Source organism: Rhinolophus ferrumequinum, chromosome 15, assembly GCF_004115265.2.
Source record: "Rhinolophus ferrumequinum isolate MPI-CBG mRhiFer1 chromosome 15, mRhiFer1_v1.p, whole genome shotgun sequence".
Taxonomy (NCBI): Eukaryota; Metazoa; Chordata; class Mammalia; order Chiroptera; family Rhinolophidae; genus Rhinolophus; species Rhinolophus ferrumequinum.
In genome coordinates, this window is record NC_046298.1 from 35,159,983 (window position 1) to 35,181,689 (window position 21,707).

Sequence of the window (21,707 nt, forward strand, 5' to 3'; positions counted from 1 at the left end):
GCTATACGTACGTAGTCAGAAGAGGCACCACCCGGACATAACGGGCCCACTTTATAATGCATAGCCTGGACTTCAGTCCTACATGGAGGAAATAAAGACAACTTGGGAATGGCAAATAACTTAAAATATCTCTAAGTACTTGCCATCTGAGATAAACCTTTATCATAGCTGTAAATTAATAGATAATGTCTAACATGGATGAAGATAATGTCTAACATGGATGAAGCAAGCAGGTGATGTAAGCACATTGTTTAGAGACAGAGATAACCACCAAGAGGAACTGCTGAAAGAGTTAAAAATGGTTGATGCCATAGAACCACAGATGAGGAAAGGTAGGCCAGGAGTAATTGCTTTGCATCGTAAGCCCTTCTGCATGATTTGATGATTTAACCTTACGCATGTATGAGCAGTACTCTGATTTGTTTTTAATTTTTTTTTCCAAAGAAAATGACTGGAAGGTTTTTTCTTGTGTAGCATTGTTTCATTCTGGAATTTTCCAATTAAGCTTTTGGCTAAACACATACATATGATAATGATAATTATTCAGGAATCGGGAGGTTTGCAAAAAACATTGTGTGCCATTAGAGTAATCAAGCTCAGCTCTAACACGTCTCAGCTTTTCAAGATAATTAGACCACACTGGAGGCCCAGATGGGGTGTATGAGAAAGCCATGGGTGTCTTCCATATAGTAACAAGAAAACATCACACAAAACTACTCAACTGGCAATTGAAATTTGCATGTTAACTTAGTACACAACAAGAATTGAATAAAAATGCATGGATTGGGGAAAACATTTCCCTCTAAAGACCAAACATAGAATATAGGTGCAGTAATGAATGTCCTGCACAACTCATCTTAAGCCCTTTTAAAATACAATCTTTAAAACTAGAAATGGTTTCTTCCACATCTTCCATTTTTAAAAAATGTCACCTCTTACTGGGAACATCTTTGTTGTAAATTCACAAAATGAAAAAAATTATTAACCTATTAATTCATCTCACAGAGATGTTTTGCATGTCTACTCTGTACAAGGCCCTGAGTTGGTGTTAAGAATGCAATGGTGGAAAGGCACATACAGTCCCTGTTCTCAGCACAACTTACAATCCAGTGTAGAGTACGGATAAGTAAATAGGCAATTTCACCACAATGTGATTAGCACAGTGGCAGAGTTAGTACAGGTTGGATAGGACTGCGTGTGGGAGGAACAATGATCTCAGGTGGCCGCGCTCAGGACAGCAGTGAGACGGATCCAGGGCTGCAGTGCTATCTGGACTGAGAGTGACAACGGAGAGTCCAGCAGGAGAATCTGAGAGAAGTTAACTATGGCTTCTGGAATGAAGGACTAAGGCTGGTGGGGGGCGGGGAGGAGGAATAAAATGGGGGGAGGGGCAAGAGGTGAGATAGGCAAATGAAGCAGGAGCCCATTCATACGTTTATGTTTTGTAAACAATATACCCCAGGTTATTTTAAGGACATAGAGCAATAATAAGGCATTTTGGGTGGGGTTTGAGGACCAGCTCTGGTATCATTAGATTTTCACTTTAGAAATTTATAAATTTATTGTAGATTAAATTCTATTATTTTCCTTACTTTCCCATCATCCATACTTTTTATCCATTTCCATTGTTGTTAAGGTCATTGGACAAATATTTGAGTAAAGATAAGAATTATGTAATAATTATAAAGAGTTATTAGATTTACAAAGAACTTTGCCATATGTATTCTCACTGCATAGACTTAGGAGGCAGATGGTATGGACAGAGATTTGGGCCCGGTTTCACCACTCTTCTACCCTGTGCCCATGGAAGACACTGATTACTAACTCACGACACAAGGTCCTGATTATCTCAGACACAACCTCAAAAGTCTCAACACAAAGCTCCAGGCAAGCAGCGCCATCTACTTGAGTTGACACTTAATAAAAAATGTTCTCCTACAATGGTATAAAGCACATACATTATGGAATCATACAGACTTTATTCAAATTCATGAGTTCCTACCTCAATGCTGGATCTAAATTACGATTTCTCTCAGCCTCAGTTTCATCATTTTAAAATTAGGAATAAAAACATATAACTCAGAGGGCTATTGTTAATTAAAAGGCGGAAAAACGAAATTATATTATCCGTGCATTTAACTATGTAAATTCAATGATTATATCCTGAAAAGAGAGAGACAGAAATCAGTAACAGTTCCACACAATGCGCATGCGCCCCAGAGCAAATATGGGATGGGAGACAGCGTCCATAGCACTATTAGTTAGACTCAATTTCGGTGTGTCTCTCATAAATGAGCACCTCGTTCCACTGAGAGTGGGTCTGGTGTTTGAAGGGACAAATTTTCAAAAAAAAAAAACAACCCTTAACTGCAAGCCAACAATTGTCATATGTTATTTAACTGAAGGACTAGCAGTCTATCCCAACTCTGGAGGCAAAACTGATTGTGAGGGCCCCTCTAAGGATATAATGGATATAACCCTAAAGGCTAAAAACATGGCCAAAAAAAATCTTCCAAATTCCACTTCCAAGTAAACTGTAAAAGGTCACAACAGACAACCACTTCCACTGTAATAATAGGGGAAAGAGTGGATAAAGTAAAATACATTTATTTTTACAAATATCACAAAGTCGTCTAAAGGAACTAAATTCTAGAGGACAAGACTTCATAAGCAAGAAGAGATTTGCCAAGTCTGAGCATGGGCAAGGCAGATGGTGGTGCCTGCCACAGTCAGAGTGTTCTGCTTGGCTCAGAAGAAACCACTGATACTTTAAACATTTCTATGGGCTAAAGCAGGGGTGTCCAAACTGCGGCCCGTGGGCCAACCGCGGCCCACAACCCATTTTTTATTGGCCCGCAACAAATTCCAAAAATACATTTAGTTTACTTAAATAAACCAGGTGAGGCAATACGTACTTCACCTCGAGTGAGTGGCCCGGCTGTTTGTGTATTTTACCGCACATGGCCCTTGGTAAAACACGTTGAAAAAAGTTTGGACACCCCTGGGCTAAAGCAACAGATGAGAATATATAAGACCCCAAAACACAGAGCTAGTCCTTCTCTTTGGTTCAATGGTGGCAGTGTAGGAGGCTGGGGCCTGGACTGAAAGACAGAGAAAGATCTCCTTCGACTCCTAATGCTTGGATCCAAGTCCCACTAGAAAGAGGGGCCCCTAAGAAGCTCAGATTAGATCTTGTCCTTAAGACATTTGAAGCCCAGGTGAACTGAAACTAATAAACCACACTCCAGCCCTAATTCAGCTCAGCTCTTGACTGGATCTGAATGATCAGCTGCTCACTCTAGCTGACTGGTTTGTCCTCTCTGGAGAAAAACTATTGGCTCCAGTCACCTTGGTTCTTTTAAATACAATGTCAATAAATACAACGTACAATAAAAATTATGAGATGCAAAGAAACAGAAAAATGGATCCATAATCAAGAGGAAAAAAATACATGCACATTCGCATATGACCCAGGTCTGAAATTAGTAGAAAAGAACTTTAAAATAACTTTTGTAAATATGTTAAAGAGCCTCACTCAGATCAAAATACTTTACTTTACCTCTGGGACCAGAAAATAGTGCACAAAATCATCCAGCAACTTTCCTAGTGTTTATTTCAGAGTAGTAGGACTCATATTGTTCAAATAGATTTGGTTTAAATTGTTCAATAGATCAAGATGTTGGTGGTTGGAGGAGATCCAAGATGGCGGAGTAGATAAACACTGTGCCTTCCATGAACACATTAAAATTACAACTAAATTTAGAACATTCAACCTAGAAAATCATCTGAAGTCTAGCTGAACAGAAGTTTTATTTTATAACTAAGGATATAAAAAAGAGGCAGCATTGAGACTGGTAGGAGGGGCAGAGATGTGAAACAGTTTGGCCCCTAACGTCCATGTGGCATTTGAGAATCAAGAGGGAAAGCTCGGCTGTGGAGGTTCCCCCCAGAGTAGTGCGGGACATCCAAACCCACACAAGTCTCCCTGGGCTGGAGTGCTGGTGCCAGGAAGAGGGGCCCCCATAACATCTATCTGTGAAAGACAGTGGGGATTCTGACTATCTGGATGGGACAGAGAACTGCAGAAACCCACACGTCCTCTGAAAGGGTCCATACACAGTCTCACTCGGCTCCGGCGCAGGGACGGTGACTCGGGGGGTGTCAGAGGCATACGGAGAGCAGACTTGATAGGTGGTGAGGGCTGTAGGACAGTCACCATTTTCCCTCTCAGGGAGCCTTCTCCAGTGCAACCAGCAGGCAGGCGCTCCTTAAGCTTACAGCCAAATCTGAAGCTGATTGGTCTGGTGAGCTCCGCAGCTCCACCCTGCTGACTCTGTTGGGACCCTGCCCCAGAGAGAGTCCTAATAGCAACAAGAGAAAGGAAATCAGTAACTTATGAGGGATCTCCCACAAGATTGTCAGCTGATTTCTCAACAGAAACTTTGTAGGCTAGAGGGATTGGCACAAAATATTCAGCGTGATGAAAAACCAGGACATATAACCAAGCGTAATCTACCCAGCAAGGCTATCATTTAAAATCGAAGGACAGATAAAGAGCTTCCCAGACAAAAAGCTAAAGGACTTCATCACCATCAAACCAGTATTGCAAGGAATGTTAGAGTGACTCCTTTAAAATGGGGGGGGGGGTCAAAATTATGAATAATCAAATGGCAATAACTACGTATCTATCAACAGTTACTTTCAATGTAAATGTATTAAATGCTCCAATCAAAAGACGTAGTAGGAGGGCTGAATGGATAAGAAAACAAAACCCTTACATATGCGGCCTACAAGAGACTCACTTCAGATTGAAATACACACACATGTGGAAAGTAAAGGGATGGAAAAAGTTAGTTCATGAAAATGGAAACAAAAAAAAAAAAAAAAACTGGGGTAGCAACACTTATACCAGACAAAATAGATTTTTAAAAAGACAAGAGAAAAAGAAGGACCCAGTGATTCCACTCCTGGGTATTTATCCAAAGAAACCCATAACACTACTTCAAGGAGACCTCTGCATCTATATGTTCATTGCAGCATTGTTTACAATTGTCAAGATATGGGGGCAGCCTGGCCTCTACAGAATAAAGAGTAGGTGGTAATACTAGGTCTGACAATTAAGTTCGTGAACTAGTTGCAATGATGGTGCTAACTTTTTTTGATATCAGAAGGATTATTCATTATGAATTTGTACCAACTGGACAAACAGTTAACCAAGTTTACTATTTGGAAGTGCTGAAAAGGCTGCATGAAAAAGTTAGATGACCTGGACTTTTCACCAACAGTTCATGGCTCTTGCATCACGACAATGTGCCAGTTCACACAGCACTGTCTGTGAGGGAGTTTTTAGCCAGTAAACAAATAACTGTATTGGAACACCCTCCCTACTCACCTGATCTGGCCCCCAATGACTTCTTTCTTTACCCAAAGATCAAGGAAATATTGAAAGGAAGATATTTTGATGACATTCAGGATATCAAGGGTAAATACAACAACAGCTTTGATAGCCACTCCAGAAAAAGAGCTCCAAAATTGCTTTAAAAGGTGGACTAGGCACTGGCGTTGGTGCATAGCTTCCCAAAGGGAGTACTTTGAAGGTGACCATAGTGATATTCAGCAATGAGGTATGTAGCACTTTTTCTAGGATGAGTTCACAAACTTAATTGTCAGACCTCATACCTTGTGTTCCCGAAAATAAGACCTAGCTGGACCATCAGCTCTAATGAGTCTTTGGAGCAAAAATTAACATAAGACCTGGTCTTCTTTTACTACAGTATAAGATTGGTGCTTATCTAACATAATATAAGACCAGTTCTTATATTAATTTTTGCTCCAAAGGACACATTAGAGCTTATGGTCCAGCTAGGTCTTATTTTTGGTAAAACATGGTATATACAGGCCTCATATATTGCTAGGCCATGGAAGGAATGGCATCTTGCCATCTGCAGCTACATGGATGGACCTGGAGGGTATTGTGCTAAGTGGAGTGTCAGATGGAGAAAGATAAATGCAATGTGATTTCGCTTTTATGTGGAATCTAAAGAACAAAATAAACAAAACAGAAACAAACTCATAGATACAAAAAACATTTTGATGGTTGCCAGATGGGAAGGGGGTTGGGGGTGTGGGTAAAAAAAGGGGAAGGGATTAAGAAATACAAATTGGTTGTTACAAAGTAGTTATGGAGATGTAGGGTGTAGCATAAGGAATATAGTCAAGAATATGGTAATAACTAGGTATGGTGTCAGATGGGTACTAGATTTGTTGGGGTGATAGATGAGAGGGGGTTGGGGATCAGGGCAAAAAAGGTGAAGGGATTAAGAAGTATATACTGGTAGTTACAAAATAATTATGGAGATGTAAAGTAAAGCATAGGGAATACAGTCAATAATAGGCAGTAGCTATGTATAGTGCCAGGTGGGTACTTGACTAGTCAGGGGGATCATTTCTTCAATTATATAAGTGCCTAACCACTACGCTGCACACCTGAAATTAATATAAAATAATATTGAATGTCAAGTGTAATTGAAAACTTTAAAGAGGAGGGAAAAAGTGAAGGGAATAAGAGGTCCAAATTTCCAGGTATAAAACAAGTCATGGGGATGTAATGTACAGCATAGGGAATATAGTCAATAATATTGTGATAGTATAGTACGATGTCAGATGGTTGCTGGACTTATGGTGATCGCTTCTTTAAATATATAAATGTTGAGTAACTATGGTGTACCCCTGAAACTAATACAATATTGTATGTTAGCTATATTATTAATAGAAATCTTGATAAAGAAGGAAAGAAAGATGTTGATGGTTGATGTTCAATCATTAATAACAAAACCTAGAATTGGTCAAAATCTAAAAAAAGCTTTCATAAACTTTTTTTCTCCCTAAGTAAGATGAACCAGTGGAGCCCAATGTATTTAGGCCTCCTTTAGGGTCGGTCTTCGGAGTGAATAGTGGAGCCACAGCCCTTAATTCTGATGTGTCAGCCATCGCTCCCTTGAGTTTCCACATGGATTCAACAACTGAATATGAAGAACGGGACAGCAGCAGTTTAGTTCTAGTACTAGAGGAGTAATCAAAGTCACATCCACCGTACACAGCAATAGATAGTCAGAACGTATCTCCTGACTAATACAGAGAAAAAATTACCATAAAATCTTATACCTGATACTTCAATACAATAGCATTTGAAGTTATTATTTTTCTGATTCATTTTCATATGCTGCCTATGTTTTTCTTTTAAAAGTCTTTTATACCCATACAATTTTGTATTCGGCTTTTTAGTTTAAATATAAGCATGTGCCCATGTGGCTACATAACCTTGGTTTAATAATAGGGTCATAATATGAGAAGACTTTGAATATTTTTATTGAGATACAATTTGCGTACCATAAAATTCATTCTTTCAAAGTGTATAATTTAGTGGGGTTTATCATACTCATAATGTGGTGTAACCATCACCACTATCTAATTCAAGACATTTTCATCACCCCCCCCAAAAAAAACCCTGTGCCCATTAGCACTCACTCCCCATTCCTATTTCCCATCCCTACCCCTCAGCCCCTGGCAACCACTAATCTACTAATCTATTTTATGTCTCCATGGATTTTCCTATTCTGAACATTTCCTATCAGTGGAATTATACAATATGCGGTCTTTGTAGCTGATTTCTTTAACTTATCATAACATTTTTAAGGTTCATCCATGTTGTAGCATGTATCACTACTTCATTTCTTTTTATGGCCAAATGATATCCCATTGTATGAATATACCATATTTTGTTTATCTATTCATCAGTTGATGGATATTTGGGTTGTTTCCACTTTGGCTATTATAAATAATGTTCTATAAACATCTATGTACAACTTTTTGTGGGAACATGTGTGTTCAGTTCTCTTGGGAATATACTTAGGAATGGAACAGTTGCATTATATGGTAACTCTCTGGTGCTATGGAGGAACTGTCCATCTCTTTTTCAGAATGGATGCATTATTTTTTATTCCCATCAACAATATGTGTGTTTCGATTTCTCCACATCCTCAATAATACTTGTTATTTTCTGTCTTTTTTACTTACAGCTATCCTAGTAGGTATGAAGTGGTATCTCATTGTGGTTTTGGTTTGTATTTCCCTAATGACTAAGGGTGTTAAGCATCTTTTTCTATGCTTATTTAGCCATTTATATATCTTCTTTGGAGAAATGTCTATTATTTCTCCAAATAATATTTGTTTGGAGACTATTGTTCATACGAATCCAGAGTGCACAAAAGGAATCAAAGCTGCAAATAGTCAGGATTGGTCTGAGTACAGAGGCACTGAAAGCTATGAGCCTGAACAGGACCATTTGAAAGTGCTGTACAGAGTCCCAGCTCCAGGAACTGGGGGGGGGGGGGGGGGTAGGGAGTTGGCGGTAGATGCTGTAATGGGGCCATGAGAGCTCCATAAGGCACACAGTTGCCTCAACGCGGAAAGGACCGGGTCTGAAAGGAGCTTGTCAGGAGTTTGGGTGGGCAACTTTCCAGGCAAAGGGATCAGCGTTTGCAAAGACACGGGACTCAGGACAAGATACGACGGCCCTGGAAATGGTGGAAGCCACGGCTGAAGTCAGGAGGGCGCCCCGCACGCCCAGTGTCCTAGCGCCAGACGGCCTTTGCCTCTCCCGTAAACTCCTCCCAGCCGGCCCAAGCAGGGTCGCGCTAGACCAGGCAGGCCAAGGGGCACCACCGGGACAGCCGAGTCCGCGAAGTGCTGAGCCGCCCGCAGCCGGCGGAGTCTCGCGAGAGCGCGGCCTCGCTGGCCCAGCATGCCTCGCGCCGCCGCCGCTGCCGCCGCCGCCGCCGCCGCGCCGCGGCTTGAGGGCGGGAGGCTGGGGGAGGGTAGCGGAGCCGGCGCCGCCGCCATGTTGGGTCTGAGGCGGCTGCTGTAGGCACCGACGGAGCGAGCGGGCGTGCGGAGCGGCAACCGCGGCGTGGGATCTGCCTGTCTGCAAGCGGCCGGGAACGGCGGCGGCGGTGGGCGCCATGAGCGGGGGCACTCCTTACATCGGCAGCAAGATCAGCCTTATCTCCAAGGCGGAGATCCGCTACGAGGGCATCCTCTACACCATCGACACCGAGAACTCTACCGTAGCCCTCGCCAAAGGTACTCCAGGGTGGGGCTCCCGGCCGGGCACCCGCTCGGGACTGCACCCGGTTCTCGGGTCGCGGCCCCTTCGCTCCTTCCCTGCCCCCTCCGCCGTCTTCCGGGAGGCCTCTCCCTTCTCTCCCTCCGGGCCCCGGCGTCGCGGCTGGGCCGCAGCCTCCCCCCCAGGGCTCCCTGCTTCCACCGCCGAGGTCCGCGCCTTCCATCCGGGAACTACAGGACCGAGAGCGGGGCGGGTGGGGCGGCCCTGAGGTCCCAGAACGGGCAGGAGAACACAGAGATTCGTGTCTTCCAACTCCGAAATTCGGTGATTCTGTCGTCTCACCACAAAACAAAGCCTGAGTAGTCAAAGAATGTTTCCGCCTCCCTTGAGTTTAGTGCTGATCTGTTGAGTCTCCAGTACCATTTTCTCACATTCTCAATTTCAGTGTGTGGTGGTATTCCTCAGGTGAACTGGAAGTAATGTGCCAAAACTTTGGGTCTGCTCCGCGACGCAGACGGTCCCGAGCAGATCGTATCCCTCTTGTCTTCTATGTGGTATTTACCTGTTAAACCGGAATCTTTCTCAAAGCCTGTTGTGCAACCATCTTTCTAAAAATGCCTGATGCACTCACGTCGACCCTGGTTCTGGAAGCCCGGCAGGGAGGAGGGTTCAAGCTTGATCCAGGACCCTTGTTCCAAAGGCAGATGTGAGTCGTCTCTGGACCCTGAGGGACCCCATGAAGGCTCGCTGGAACAAGGAGTTCTGGGTGTGGAGGAGGAAGGTGTTCTACCCATAGTGTTTAGCATCGCCACAGTCTGCGGATTTTGTTTCCGCTCCACATGTGCTGGGCTTTCTTTCCACCAGGAAACCGGGAAGAAAATAAACTCTAGCTCCTGATAGTAAAAGAAATCTCACAAGTTTGGAATACTTATGAGAGGGAGGCAAGATAACTAAGGTAATTTTCCCAGCACAGCTGATAGACTTACAGAATAAATCGCATGGTCGGGACAGAGGTCCAGGGATAAGAAGAAATCTTCTAAATATGTAAATGATAATAATAATAATAATCTTTAGTTGGTAAGAGAGTCATTTTACATCATCAAGCATCTATTTAATGATATTTTTTTTTGGATACTCTGGTAGATCCTTTTTAATAGCACTTGTGTTGGGATAAATTTTATTCCTGGTTAGGGAGTCTTATTTTGTCTTAGCTTCCTTTTCTATTTTTTTCCCCCATATGGATATTTTTAGCTGTATAGTGTTTTAGTTTTTATGATTTTATGACATTATGGAAAAGGCTCTCTAAAGTTCTTGGTGAGAGCCACGTACAAGTTGAAAACAGTATTTCTCATTAAAGTGGTTTAATAACTTTAAAAATCAGTTTTACCTAATCTGAATTTTAAGGTGTGTTGTTAGCTAGTGACTTAGCAGTGAGTTGACTGTACTACCTTTACTCCTCACAAAGAAAAAAATCCATACTTTTTAAAAGATTGCTAATGTATTAACGTAAATCTCTTAAAAAATCTATAAATATACTTTTCTATGCGAGAACCTAAAAAACATCTATAGTTTATTAATGACTCACAGTTTTTAATAATTTTCTTTTCAACTGCTTTTATAATTTTATTAGTCTGTAATATTTAAATTCATGTCAAACATAATTTGTTCCTTATATCATAACTTGATAAATACATAAGTACAGCAATGAAAATATTTTTTTAATCACTGGATTTATATGGCCTTGATATTTAATCCCACATACATAATATATGCTTTTTCTTAAGCAGTATGAGTTAATGTGTAACAGGTTTGGGAATTTAATTGTTTTGCAAAAACTGAGTTACCAAAATTTGGTATATTATTCTACTTAGAAGTATTTAATCTAAAACTGCTACATAACAGTCTGGTCAACACTGGGCACCTACTTAAATTTCAAAATTAAAAGTGGGGTGTTTGATATTAAAAATTTTAGAATTTACATAACTTGATGAGTAATTTGATATCTGAAATTCCACATTTTTTCAAAATTTGGGTGAAGAATGGCAGTCTAACATTAAAGCCAAAAATTTAATCATGGAATTTAGAATACAGTACGTAATTGGACTTAGAGATCCCGGTTACTCTTTTTAAACGAGATTGAGTTAATCTCTTTGAGTGACATTGTTAGAATTCTCTTTAGGAGATTACTTTTTTTAATTCCTTCTGGGGATAGTATTTTCCTTTTTTTATTGTGAAATATCACACATGTTGAAAAGATACATAGATAAAAATGAAATACAGAGGTCCTTGTAAATACCACAGACGTCGCCAGCATCTCAGAAGCCTCCCACCCCCTGCCTCTTCTCATTATGACTATTACCCTTTTAAGCTAGATACAACGTTTATTCTGACATTCATAGTTTTATCACTTAAGTTTACATCCCTAAATAATAGAGTTTAATTTTGTCCATTTCTGAACTTTATGTAAGTGGAATCAACTTGTATATATTTCATTTTGGCTTTTGTTGTGGCATAGTAGTCCATTATATTATAACACAGGTTTATCTATTCAGCAGTTGTTTTGGATAGTCTACAGTTGATGTTTACACTTTTTGGCTATTATGAACAATACCTTTATGAAATTTGTATTTAAGTGCACTGATACACGTTTCTGTAATTTTCTTGAGGGTATATACTTTGAATTGCAGGGTCATGAGGAATGTATGTCTTTATCTTTATTAGGTAATGCCAAGCAGTTTTCCAAAATAGTTGTTTACCTAGTGTTTGTTTCAGTTATTAGTATGTAAGAGTTCTAATTGTTCCACATTCTTACCAACAATACTTAGTATCAGATAGTTTAATTCTAGTCAATCTGGTGGATATGTAGTGCTACCTGGTTTTAATCTCCCTGATTACTAATGAGGTGAATACTTTTTCATATCTTGGTCATTTTGATTTCATCTTTCTTGAAGTGCCTTTGACATTTTTTACCCATTTTTCTATTGAAATGCGTGTCCTAGAGTTGGTCTTCTGAATATGAATCCTTTGCTAAATGTTGCGATTACCTTATCTCATTTAGCGGTTTCTCCTAGTGAACAGAATTTTTTCATTTTAACGTAGATATGTTTATCACTTTTTCTTTATGGCTAGTGTTGTTTTTTTCTTTTAAGAATTTTTCCTTACCCCAAGGTCATGGAGATGCTATGATTATCTTTTCAAAACTTTGTTTTGCCTTTTCACACTTAGGTCTAATGCACCTGAAATTGATTTTGTGTGTGGTGTGAAGTATTTAAATCTTTAAATTTAGTAAGGGATTCACTTGGTTTCTATGGTACAGATTATAATTTAGATCCTTTACTTGGATATTACTTACAATTTAAATCCATCTGAAACAATAAAATACTTGAAATTTTGGATTAGTTACATTTGATGTGGTATATAATTAGGGTGACCATATGGCCTGGTTTGCCCTGGTGGAAAGTCTGTTTATACCTGTGGCTCTGGCATAATTATTAAAACAATCTCTTTTCTCTTTTGAGAGTGTTTAAGTTTGGGTAATAAATTTGTATGGTCACACTATATATTAATATAATCAAAAGCCCAATCCCACAGGTATTGCTAAATGGGTGATGTCCTTTATTTCTGCTAGAAATCTCACAGATTAGCTCTTAATTCTGTAAAAGTGAAAGTGAGGTAAGTTTGATGGACTTTGAAACTCAGCATCTTCTAAATGAATGTCAAGAAGTCTTAAAGGCGACCTTAGATTGGTGCAAAAGTAATTGTGGTTTAAAAGTTTAAAAATAATTGCAAAACCTGCAATTACTTTTGCACCAACCTATGAGATTTTGATGTCAGTCTGCTAATAGATAATCTGAATTGCAGTTTGTCTGTCTTTTCTTAGCACTCATGACCTACACTTAATAGTAATCTTTACGTATTTGCATGTGTTTATTGTCTGTGTTGACCTTCTCTCCCACCCTAGAGTCAACTCCTGGGATGAACAAAAATATTTGTTTAGTGAATGAGTAGATGGAAATTATTTAACAATTTAGTTTATTAATCTTGTAGAAATCTCCTGGTGATATCTCCAAATAATGCTTTTCCATGTTCACAATTGTATTTCTCTTTAAAATACCTAACATATGTTGCCTGCCGAAAACATAAGAGGTTTTGGAGAATGGGGATACAAGAGAATAAAATCTTATGACAAAATTGATATTGTTGGGGGGACAGTTTTAACTTATGGCTCAAGCTCAATTATAATTTTCATTCAAAGTTTAAAGGAAGAATCAGTTCAGGATGTTTGAGAGAATTGCAAAGTTGTGACATGCATGAATGGCTTGTGGAATAGTTCTAGCTATGTATGTGGATATGATGCCCAAGCACCTACTAGATCCTGGATACCAAGAGATTCTCCATGTGGAAGCTCCATGAAGGCAGGATTTTTGTTTCATTCATTGTTCTATCCTCGGTGCCTAGAACAGTGTCTGGCACAGAGCAGGTCCTTGGTAACATTTGAATAGATGAAAGGATATATGTAGTTACTGAAAGTTTTAATTGTGGGAATTTCAAAATAAGAGGAAATACACATTTTCCTATAAGTATTATATATAAAGATTTTAACACTGTTTAAATAAAATGGGCTGAAATGAATGAAATTTCTATCTACCATATTTAGTTAGCTATATCTGGATAATACACTACTCAAATGAAAACCTGGTTGCCACTGCATTAAGAAAAGAGACTTTGTGAAGAAAATGATTATATTAGCCAGCAGCTTTTAAAATGATTTGTCCTTAAGAATCAAGGGATTGGTGGAGGAATATAAAAACAGGTAAATTGATAATGGAGTATTTCCTTAATCGTCTGCTGTCTTGTCCATTGGCATAGCTTACCCACTTGATTGTTAACTAGCCACATAGTCGTAAATTCCAGTGAGAGAGTGGGAAAGCTTTGTATGATGGATGAAATACCTATAAAGTGCTTTATTGATTTCTTGTATTCTCACGTGAGTTGAGGACCCAAATCTAGCAATTCACAAAATCACTACCTAGAATGTCAAAGATTAGTGAAACCTCAAGCTGTAATTTCTTTTGGTTGCCTTTTTTAATGTGGTTGCCAAAACTTGGAGCCTTAGAAATGTGTACTGATGTGTAGTCCACAGAAATACTTGGTAATTCTGGGAGTCTGAAGACAGGTTCCAGAAACTAACTGCATCTTCCAATAGAGTTAAGATAAGTCAGACTTGGTGAATCAGAAGTAGAGAAAATCACATAAAGCCTGAAGAAAATCATAGTAGAAAGAAGGAAACAGGAAGAGTACTTTTTATTGTCCCACACTACCCTCATAACTTTACTTCCCTGTTTATCCTGCTTAAATTCAGAACCAAGCATATACTCTCAACCTCCCTTCTCTTCTGTTTTCTTACACAGCTTGAGAAACCTAGACATGCTGACCAGTTTCACTCTAAATATGTATGTTCATTAACCCTAGTAGTCATATTTTCATAGTCCGTTCATTCCACTTTTCTGCATGACTATCCATTCCTTCTGTTTCCCTCAGACCTGCCCATCTTCACTTAACCTGTGAACCTTGCTTTCTATGGAATTGAGAAAAGAGTAGCAAACAGAATTGTGATCAACTCATCCCACGTGTACCCAGTCACCTGCATCTATGCTCCAAACCTCTACCTTTTCTCTCAATATAGGTAAACTGTTTTCTTCTAAGGCCACCCTTCCACTTGTACAGTCGATTTTACCTCCTCTTGATGATTCAAGCACATTGTTGCATCAGTTCTCTACTCTCCTATGTGTTGTTTTTCCTTCTCTACCCGACCTTTCCTGCCTACATGGATAGGCTGTTATTTCACCCATCTTAAAAAACAGCAACAAGAAGAACAAAACGCTACTGCTCTTAACTACATTTCCCCTTTTCTACCCACTGCCCCCTTTCTATCCTTCCCTTTATACCAAGACTCCTTGAAGAGGTTTTGTTTACCACTTGTTTGTTTGTATTATTTTTTGAACACAACTTTATTTAGGTTTTTATTTCCATAGATAAAAAACTTCTTACTAAGGTTACCAAAGACTTCTGTGTTGCTAAATCCAGTGGTTGGTTCTCATCCTCGGTCCACTTGACTGATCAGCAGCGTACGGCACAATTGGTCTTCGTGGAGCCCTTTCTTCACTTGACGTTATCCTGATTTTCTCGTAGACCTCACTGGTTGCATCTCAGTCTCCTTTGTTGATTCTTCAACTCTTAAACCTCCAAATGTTGGATCAGCTCCAGGGCTTAGTTTTCTCTCTCTCCCTCCCTCTATCTTTTAAAAAATATTTATTTTTATAATCTGCACTCTTCTCTTGATGATTTCATGTCGTGTATGGCTTCCAGTACCACCTGTATGTTAGTGACTCTCATCTCCAACCTGGACCTCTTCGGACTCCTGACTCATACAGTAAGCCCTCACTTTATGTTGTCTATAGGTTCTGCGACTTTAAGTGAAGTGAAACAACTTACAGTGAAACCAGTTTTACCATCGGCTAACTGATATAAACAAGAGGTAAATTCCTATAGCATCTCATCAGTGCTATAATAAAACAGTCTTATTCCAGGACCTGCTGTGTATATCCAGCTGCCTCCTTAATGTCTCCACCTGGAGGGATGTCTACTAGGCACCTTCTATTCAGCGTGCCCCAAACTTGTTTCTCCATCAGCTTTCTCCATCTCATTGAATGACAACTTACTCTTCTCGTTGGTGAGACCAAAAACCTTTGAGTCATCCTTAATTCCTCTATTCGTCTCACATCGCATGTGTTTCTTTTCCTGTCAGCTCTACTTTCAAACTATATCCACAATTTGACCTTACCACCTCTGCTGCTCTACTCTGGTCCATTACCTCTCACCAGTCTATTCAGGTCACCCAGGGATTCCTCTTTCTTGTTGGCAGTGTTGGCCTCTTACTTGATTCCCATTTTCCCCCCACCCCCCACCCCCGAACATTGCTTTAGTGCATCTGTGTAGGTGGCAAATTTTCTTAGTGAATCTGTGTTTTTCTTGGTTACTTGATTGATGAGTCAGCCAAATTATTCCCAATTTAGAAGAATTCTTTTTCTATAGAACATTGAAGTTACTGGTTTGTTGTCTAACATTCTGATGTCACTGATGCCAATCTGATTCTCAGTCATTTTTCTCTCTGGAAGTTTTATTTTTGAGATTCAGAATTTACCATACTGGTGTGTTTTTTTCCTAATGGTTCTCTGTGGACCTTGTAAACCTGAAGACTCAAATCTCTTTAACCTAATAAATTTACTCTCTCATGTTAGTTTCTGTTTTGTTTCTGCTCCTCCTCTCCCATCCCAGTGTTTGTTTTGGTTTTTAATTCTTATCGAATGTACTTATCTCTTTTTCCCATTTTTTCATATCTCTGTCTCTTGGTTTTATAGTTTGGGAGATTAAAATATAAAACTAACCACAAGGAAGAATGCCCAGTTGAAAGCAGCTTAGAGTCAAGATTAAATTTAGACTGCAAATTGGCATGCTTTTTTAATTTTTCCTTCCTGTTAATAAATCCTACTAAAACTACATGAGAGGAACTTCTTTTTAAAAGGCATAAACCCATAAAGAACTAAGTTGATTTTGAAAGGAGACAATAGCAACAGAGTTTTGGAGGCTGAAAGGCAAATGGATGCTTTTAAATGACTTCTTAGCAGAATTGAGAAACCTGCAACCTAAGTAGTCAGTGGGGTAAAGTCAATAAGTAACTTGATTTGTACCTAAACTCCTAAAAGGCTCAGGAATTGGCATCACCAGGTGTAACGGAAACTAGAAGACTATGAAGTAATTAGAGGTGAATATAGAACTAAAAACTGGAAGATTAACTCAGGATTTGTTTCAACAGTGGTCAGATTTCCAATCCCCTTTTGCATTTCACACAACTGGATAAGCTACTCCTCTCCAACCCTGGAACTTTCTAGAAGGTAAGATAGGGGTTCTGGAGAAAGCTAGACACAGTTGAGAGCAGAGGTCTTACCATGCTAAAGACAGCATGGAGCGAATGGGGCAAATGGAGGAAGCTTGTATTGCTGGTGCTTATTATTTAGTAAGTTATTAATTCAGGATTATTACTGAGTGCCTCCTATGACTACATGCTAGACACTTGGCCAAGTGCTAGGAAACAAAAGAGCAAATACAGACAAGGTTCTTGATGACACAGCATCTAAACGAGGGCCTGACAGATAAGTCACAATTAGCTAGAGTAGGAGGATATCTAGGAAGAAGTGTCTGGTCCCAGGCCACAAGGAGTTATCCTGACCCACAACACCTTGCAAGTCATTTAAGGTGGGACCACACTAGCTGTCACTTAGGTCTTCAGGTCATTCAAGGTCTTTCAGATCTGGGGCCTTTTCAGAAGTTTCCCTTGAAGTGAAATGCTCTTCCCTGACTCCTTACATGGTTGTTACTGAAGAAATGAGTGAAGAAACAGATTGAGAAGTCACAAAGGAAAGAAAAGAACTAACAGCTCTGGTAGGCTCAAGTGCCAATGAAAATATGTCATAACAGATTCAGGGCCACACTCCCTTTAATTTAGCTTCCACTGCTAAATTTATCTTAATTTATTCAGTTTGTCATTTGAATGACAGGCTAACAAGTCTGTTTTTTTGGTGGATTGGTGGGAGCCACTGAAAGTGTTTAGTCAATAAAGTGACATACCAGAGTCCAGCTTTAGGAAGTTTACGCTGACAGAATTGTACAAAAATTGATTGGGGGAGGCGGAGAAGTGAGGTCAGTTGGAGTCCTTTAAGAGTTTGGGAAAGAGAAAATGTAGGCCTAAACGAGTTAAAATAGGGAGAAAGAAATACGCATGATAAATTAGGAGAATGAGTTGGTCTTTTAAAAATTGACTGGCGAAGGACCAGGGAGGAATTGAGGGATGGTCCATATAGTGGTTTCTATCAACCAAAATTGGTAATGGATCAGGAGGGAATCGGGTTTATCCTTTTGGATTCTGCTTGAGCGTTATCACCCCTGCAATGCGTTCCGAGTCTCCTAGCCAGGAAATGTTAGGTGCACCTTCTGTGTTCTCAACTTTATCTTCTATTTTCTTTTTGTGCTTATCAAGCTTTTCTTATGTTTCACTACTAGACATCAGCGTCTTTTCCTCCCTTGTGTCCCTTGTATATTGCAAATTAACTATTTGTTGATCGTATAAATGGTTATTCTGAAAATTTTCCTTAGAAAATGTATGTGAGTAGTTGAACAACTTAATATTTAATAGGAAAAGACAGTGTGATAAACGAAGACTGTATTAAGGATATTGTAGTCTCTCGGATTAGTAATAATGAGTATAGATCAATTTTCTTTTGCCATCTTGTGCCTTATAGAAATGTTTCAAGATCTTACCTAGTTTCAAAGAAGTCCTTGTAAATGTGTTTTGTATTATTACTGTTGTTTTGTTGTTATTGCATCACCATCTAAATTTTCAAGTTGCTTTTTTGGTTCTGCAATTCTCTCTTCATGCCACTCTCCTAAATTCTTATTCTCACTAGTAATTATTCCTTTACTCTCAGTCTGAAATTCTCGTGGTTGAGGAAAGATATGTCTGAGTAAATCTGCATGTATTAGTAATCCAAGGGGAAGAATCCTGCGAGGAGGAAGCAAGTGATACGAGCTAATTGAGCAAGGTCTCAAACCTATAATTTTGGGAGATGACTGGGTTAAAAGAAATATAAGTGTCTTTTCTCCCCCCACCCCCCACCCCCCACCCAAAGACTGCAAGGAAGAGATGAACACGAGTGAAGATGGTGAAATGTATAATGCAAAGGACAAGATGGCTTTGTCTTTTTAGTCAAACAGGAGGTTACTTCAAGCTTTAAAGTTAAATGGTAATGAGTTAGTTTTAAGTTGGTAAAGAGTTGGTTTTAGGAATATGTTTGGAAAGCTGAGAGCAAAGTCACCTGGGTTGCAAATTCTGGAGGTGGAGGTGGTTATTTTTTCTTCTGGTCACCAGTGATTGACATGTGATACATGCTGAGGAGATTGAGAATATTGCAGAGGGGGTCAGTAGTAGGTGTCTCTAATAGAGGTGACAAGTCTCGAGTGGTACAGGAAGAGATGATAGAGGATGGGGACAGATGTCTTCACTCGCAGTAATAATCCCTCACAGAAAGAAAGTAGTGTCCGAAAGGGTGAAGAACGGGCCAAAGAAGAGAGTGCAGGTGTGCAGAAAGTGGAGGTTTGAGGAGGCTGGCTGTAGAGCTGTAGGCTTCAAAGAGCAGGCTTGTCGAATCGCTTTTGTTTTTTTTAACTTTTTTTAATTTTGGGGGTGGGAAATAGTGTGTTTCTCCAGGGCCCCTCAGCTCCAAGTCAAGTTGTCGTCTTTCAGTCTATTTGTGGAGGGCGCAGCTCAACTGCAAGTCCACTTGCCATTTTCAATCTTTAGTTGCGGGAGGCATAGCCCACCAATCCCTTGTGGGAATTGATCCGGCGACCTTGTTGTTAAGAGCTCGCGCTCTAACCAACTGAGCCATCCAGCCGCCCCTAGAATCTCATTTTTTTAAAGTTCCCCTTCCAAGTAAACAATCCAGAGCTGGTTTACTATCATCCTGCTGTCAGGGTCTGTGTAAGGGTACTGTATTGTAGAAGAGATGGCTTTATAAATGGTGCTCTTTTAGTATTTTAAGTTAATTAAATCTTGTATTAAACCCATATATAACAGCTTATTCCAAATAAGCATTATTTCAGATGGTTTCAGCGAGTTAGTGTATAATCCTGGGTGTGCAACATGAACTGCACTTATGGATAATCAGAAAGAGAGAAAAAATACCAAGTGCACCTTTTTACCACTTTTTCCCCTCGTTTGATGCTTTTGCCTATGTGCTGTTTTTTAAGTATGCTGGGTTTTGTGTTTTGTTTTATTTTGGGTTTTTTTTTTCTGTTTTCCCATCCTATTGATATCCAGTTGTGATTTCCTTTTGCTGTAGTGATTCTCCCATTTTATTCTAAATAGGTTTGTTGTATAATTTAATTAAATTCCCTTGATATTAAACAATGTTCAGTAATTTTAGAAATAGCTAACTTGGTAGCTTTTTCCACTGTGAAATTTATTGAAGAAATATTCAAATGTCAACAATATATAGGGCACTGTGTTAAATACTGTAGGAATTGCAAATATGAATTCAGTACAGATCCTTCTCCCAGAAGATCTTTTGATTCTAGAAAGGGGAGAATGCTAGAATGCTGTGTGATTTTTAGAGGAAGAACATATTACTTCTATTGGTGGAGTTATGACAGTTAATTTTGTGTCAACTTGACTGCATCACAGTGCCCAGATATTTGGTCAAATATTCTGGATGTTTCTGTAAAGATGTTTTTTGGATGAGGTTAATATTTAAATCTGTGGATTTAGAGTAAAGCAGATTACCCTCCATGACGTGGGTAGGCCTCATCCAATCTCAGGTAAAGGCCTTACTAGAACAAAGACTGACTTCCTCTGAATAAGAAGGAATTCTGCTAGCAAACCACCTTTGGACTCTGAACTGTGTGGTTCTTAGGTCTTCAGCCTGCAAGCCTACCATGCAAGTCTTGGGTTTTCACAGCCAGTTCTGTAAAATAAGTGTGTGTGTGAGCGCGCACGTACACATACATCGTGTTGGTTCTGTTTCTCTGGAGAACCCTGACAAATACAAGTAGCATCTAAGCTGAAACTTAGGATCGGTTAGGTGTGGGTAGGAGCTGTGGTAGAGGACAGAAAACCTGCTTTGTGTATTGAGAATAATGAGCTTGGTTGGAACTTAAGTTTTAGGATAAGTGGGTTGGGACCAAGTCTTGCACTGAATTTTAACTTTAAGACTACATCATAAATCTTATTCTAATTTTTCATTTGAACTTTAGCCTCAGTTTCCTAACTTACTTTTGGGCATTTCTTAACTAATTTAGCCTTTGGTTTATTGCTGTCACGTCTTGATATTCAACAGATTTATTTTTCGTCCTTTCTAATTAATAGTAGAGTTTAATTTATAATTTTAAGTTTGTGTAAAAATACTAAGGCTTTTGGAAAATATTAATGATGTCATTGGAGGACACTAACTCTACTTAACTATGTATATGTTTATCATATTTAAACTTACAAGGCTGTGGTATTTTATAAATGTAGACACTGTATTGGGAAGTTGGTCGCTACCGCTCTTTTCTATATACAGGTGTTAATATGCTGGTAACCAGGTTTGGCATTAGTGTGATGTTTGAACTTGCCTTGATCTGCAAATCGAGGTTTTTTAGATAAATGATTTTGCCAGAACTTGGACCCTATCTATTAAAAAAACCAAAAAAAGGCAATCATGGGGTGAATTTCTATTAATAAACCTGTGCTATTTGTAGCCAGAAACAGGGAGTTGGTTATATTTTTTAAGGCTAATAGAGAAAATTATTTTCCCCTCTCTTTTATTAGACATTGGCCTAAAATGTAGGCTTTTCTAGTTTGGGAAATAAGAAAAAGTAGAATATCTATTAAAGCAATGTGGCAGCATGATGAAGTTCAGAAATATAGAGGGCGACCACCTCTAGTTTCAACATTCTAACCCAATTATTATTATCATTTTGTGTATTC

At 39.3% G+C, this 21,707-nt stretch overlaps 1 protein-coding gene across 3 annotated transcripts in view; it reads left to right on the plus strand.

Annotated features, from left to right (window-relative positions):
* The first annotated feature begins 8,826 nt into the window (after window positions 1–8,826).
* LSM14A (LSM14A mRNA processing body assembly factor) overlaps window positions 8,827–21,707 on the plus strand; it is a 49,599-nt gene continuing 36,718 nt past the window's right edge. For 2 of the 3 annotated variants that reach the window (XM_033127409.1, XM_033127410.1), the window contains exon 1: window positions 8,840–9,141. In XM_033127409.1, coding sequence (XP_032983300.1) covers window positions 9,021–9,141 — 121 coding nt within the window. In that variant the 5' untranslated portion in view covers window positions 8,840–9,020. Of the gene's footprint in view, window positions 9,142–21,707 lie in introns of all 3 variants that reach the window. The other variant, XM_033127408.1, reaches the window with a different exon arrangement.